General features: G+C 38.0%; 1 protein-coding gene across 1 annotated transcript in view; it reads left to right on the top strand.

Moving 5' to 3' along the window:
* Nucleotides 1–1,116, top strand: part of LOC132190841 (disease resistance protein RUN1-like) — a 9,211-nt gene extending 8,095 nt beyond the window's left edge. The window contains exon 5 of the mRNA XM_059605875.1: nucleotides 481–1,116. Coding sequence (XP_059461858.1) covers nucleotides 481–1,116 — 636 coding nt within the window. The remainder of the gene's footprint in view (nucleotides 1–480) is intronic.
* The last annotated feature ends 2,308 nt before the right edge of the window (nucleotides 1,117–3,424 follow it).

Genomic DNA, 3,424 nt, shown 5'->3' with positions numbered 1-3,424 from the left:
AAAGTGACACTTTCCCCCCCCCCCCCAAACTTTCAAATTGTTGCAATTCGACCATTCTAGCTTTTTTTTCCCCCAAAATGCCCCCATCCAAAGTTTTAAAAAAATTAAAAAATTAAAAATTAAAAATTAAGGGGTGGCCGGTCTCGGGTGGCACCACCCCTTAATTTTTTTTATTTTTTATTATTATTATTATTATTATTATTATTATTAACTTGGGATGGGGGCATTTTGGGGGGAAAAAAAAAAGTCAGAATGGTCAAATTGCAACAATTTGGAAATTTGGGAGAGGTAAAGTGTTACTTTTTAAACATTGGAGGTCAAAGTGTAAATGAGTGGATAGTTCATGGGGGCAAAATGTATTTTTCCCATAAAATAATGTGTGGAGTAGTATTTCAACTCAATACCTCTTTTATGATATCATGTTATCTCGTATCACTTAGTTAATACTTTAACACACATCATCCTCTGCTGATGTAACAGGAATGGGTTATGCCTGGAGTTGGTAAAGTGTTTGGCATTGTCCTCCCCGGCAATCAAATCCCCGATTGGTTCACGTTTCAGTGTGAGGGACCCTCGGTACATTTTAAAGTACCTACTACTGATCACATATTGAAAGGGTTTGGTGTATGTTTTGTCTATGCACCATGTGTTCAAGTATTATCTTCATATAAAGGTAGCATGTCATTTATCAACCATACCAAGAATACTATTCTAACTAATTTGGCAGCAACAATTGGTGGCCCATTACCTCTTGGAGATCACCTATTGCTACGCAATATTGGTCTTACCAATGATTTTGAGGATGGTGATGAAGTAGAGGCTCTTGTAGATTGGGGGCCTGAAATCATTGTGAAGACAATAGGGATCTATCTAGTATATGAAAGGGTTGTTGATGGAAAAGATAAGGATCATGCCATTGTTGTCAGTGATGATGAGGATGACAATAACAATATAGGAAACAGATGCTCCTGTAAGAGAAAAATGAGATCCCCAAATATGATTGATGATTCACAGACTTTGATGAAAGAGAAAAAGCTCAAAAAGCTTGCTACAGAGGAAAATGAGTATTCTTTTTACTCTTTTGTGACGAGATGTCAAAAGTTTCCATTTGAGTAGTTGTAGCTATTTGTGTGTCCTCCTGACTTACAAGCCTACCTGGCCTAACTACGCTGACGGCACATTGACGGCACAAAGCGTACATCCCATAGAACTTAAAGATTTTGCTAAAGATAACATCTGAAAATATACTTGTTTGGCAATTCTATTTTCTGGTATTAACAAATAATATATATATATATATTCTTGTCTCATATGTATTGTATAATTATTGAAATATGTCATGCTTCCAAGTGATTGTCAATGCAAGTTTCCTCTATAGTCTCCATATGCCATCCATCATGCTAAATTCTCTTAGAAAATAATCTATGTATGTTACAAGCCACAATAAGTAAATCCTAACATACGGGAGTCAAAATTACCAAAATATTCTTTATCTTTTTTTTTAAAAAAAAAAAAGAAAAAAGAAAAAAAATGCAAAATGTAGGCATTGGTCAAGATTTAATGAATCTTTATAATTTTTTTTTTATATATATATTTATAAAAAAACAGGGATATTTTAGAAATTTTGACAAGATTTAATAGAAAAATCTAACGGATGAGTGACATTGCAAAAATTTAAAACTTCGATACACTAAATTGAGAGTTTTTAAACTTTGAGGAGGTAATTGCAAAAGTGATTTAAATTCATGAGGGTTAAAGTGAAGTTTTCCATTCCTTGAAGTTTTCCACCAAAATTGTGGTGTAACAACATTGGAGCCCTTGCTTTGGCCTCTAATCCCATCTATTATGCTCAAACCAAGCATATCATTTTATTTGCGAGGAGATCTTACATAAGAATATGGTTGCTTGTTATATTTCCATTGAAGATCAATGTGTACATATATTTACTAAGGGTGTGATACCTTCAAGGCAGGATGACCAAGCCGAGAATGCCATGCAGACACGGACGCATGTTCACTTATAAGTGCAGAGGGAGCGTGGGAATTATTTGAAGTAGAAAAAAAAAGAATATAAACCATGATTACTCGGGCCTCGATGTAGAAGCCTCCCCATAGCACGTTCCTCAAAAGAAAGTAAGAGGGATGGAATTCAAAAAATGTGTTAGTGTCTTGTGTAAATTTCTGAACAGAAATCAGATTTTTGCATATATTAGGCACATGAAGGACATTAAACAATTTAAAAGCAAGAGAAGGAGTATGGAGTTGTGAGGTGCCAATGTGCTTAACGGAAAGCCTAGACCCATTACCAATTTTAATTTCATCCGTGCCTGTGTAGTTGTTGGCATGGACGTTTAGATTGGCAAGCTCAGACGTCAGGTGATGTGTGGCTGCAGAATCTGGATACCAGGTGGAATCAGATTGAGTATGAGAAGCCGTATGATAGGCTTGCATCGTAAGGGAAGACTCTTATGGGCTGGAGTGCTCAAAACGTTGATAACATGTGGTTGCAAGGTGCCCAATACGATTGCAAATCTGACAGATTGGGCGAGGGGCTTGGTTGAAAGAAGAGGCGCCACGGCCACGTCCACGGCCACGATAGTTGGGGCTGTGCGAGTAAGAACCACCATTGTTGGTGATCTGGTTGCCATTGCCATTGGAGTAAGAACCATGGCTGAAGTAGGAGTGACGTCCACCACGTCCCCCACGGACAGAAGAGCCTCTGGATGCAAAGTGAACACTTGAAACAGAGAGATCAGTAGAGGCATTATTATGCTCAAGACGAGCTTCATGAGCAAGGAGATGACTATAAAGGTCATCAATGGAGATTGGATCCACTCGGGTTGTAACTGAGGTTACAAATGAGTCATACTCATTGTTGAGTCCTCAAAGGAGAAAGGAATGAATATCATCTTTATCCAATGGCTTATCAATGGCAGCCAAGGTATCAACCAACTTGGTGAATTTATGAAAATATTTAGAAATTGACATGCTTCCCTTCTTGAGAGTGGTAAGTTGAAGGCGAAGTTGCATTGAGTGAGCACGGGCTTTGGAAACAAACATAGTTTCCAACGTGAGCCATAAGTCCCATGCAGTGACACATTTAACGACATGAACTACAACGTCGACGGTGAGAGATGAGATCAAAATGCTAAGCACCAGTTGATCACGCATGTGCCATTTAAGCCAATCTGGATTTGTGGACACAATGTCAACGTCATCTATTTTGGACTTAAGGGTTGGAGGAGGGCTTTTAATGGAACCATCAATATGGCCTTGAAGATCTTGGCTTTTGATGATGGGCAAGATTGCAAGTTTCCAAACTAGATAGTTGGTATCAATTAGTTTGTGAGGAAAAGAAGAGGGAACAGTGTAGGTTATTGGATTTGCGGAAGAGGATGAGGCAGCCATAGAAACAAAGAAAAAAA

Source organism: Corylus avellana, chromosome ca8, assembly GCF_901000735.1.
Source record: "Corylus avellana chromosome ca8, CavTom2PMs-1.0".
Classification (NCBI taxonomy): domain Eukaryota; kingdom Viridiplantae; phylum Streptophyta; class Magnoliopsida; order Fagales; family Betulaceae; genus Corylus; species Corylus avellana.
This window is presented reverse-complemented; position numbering and strand designations above follow the sequence as displayed.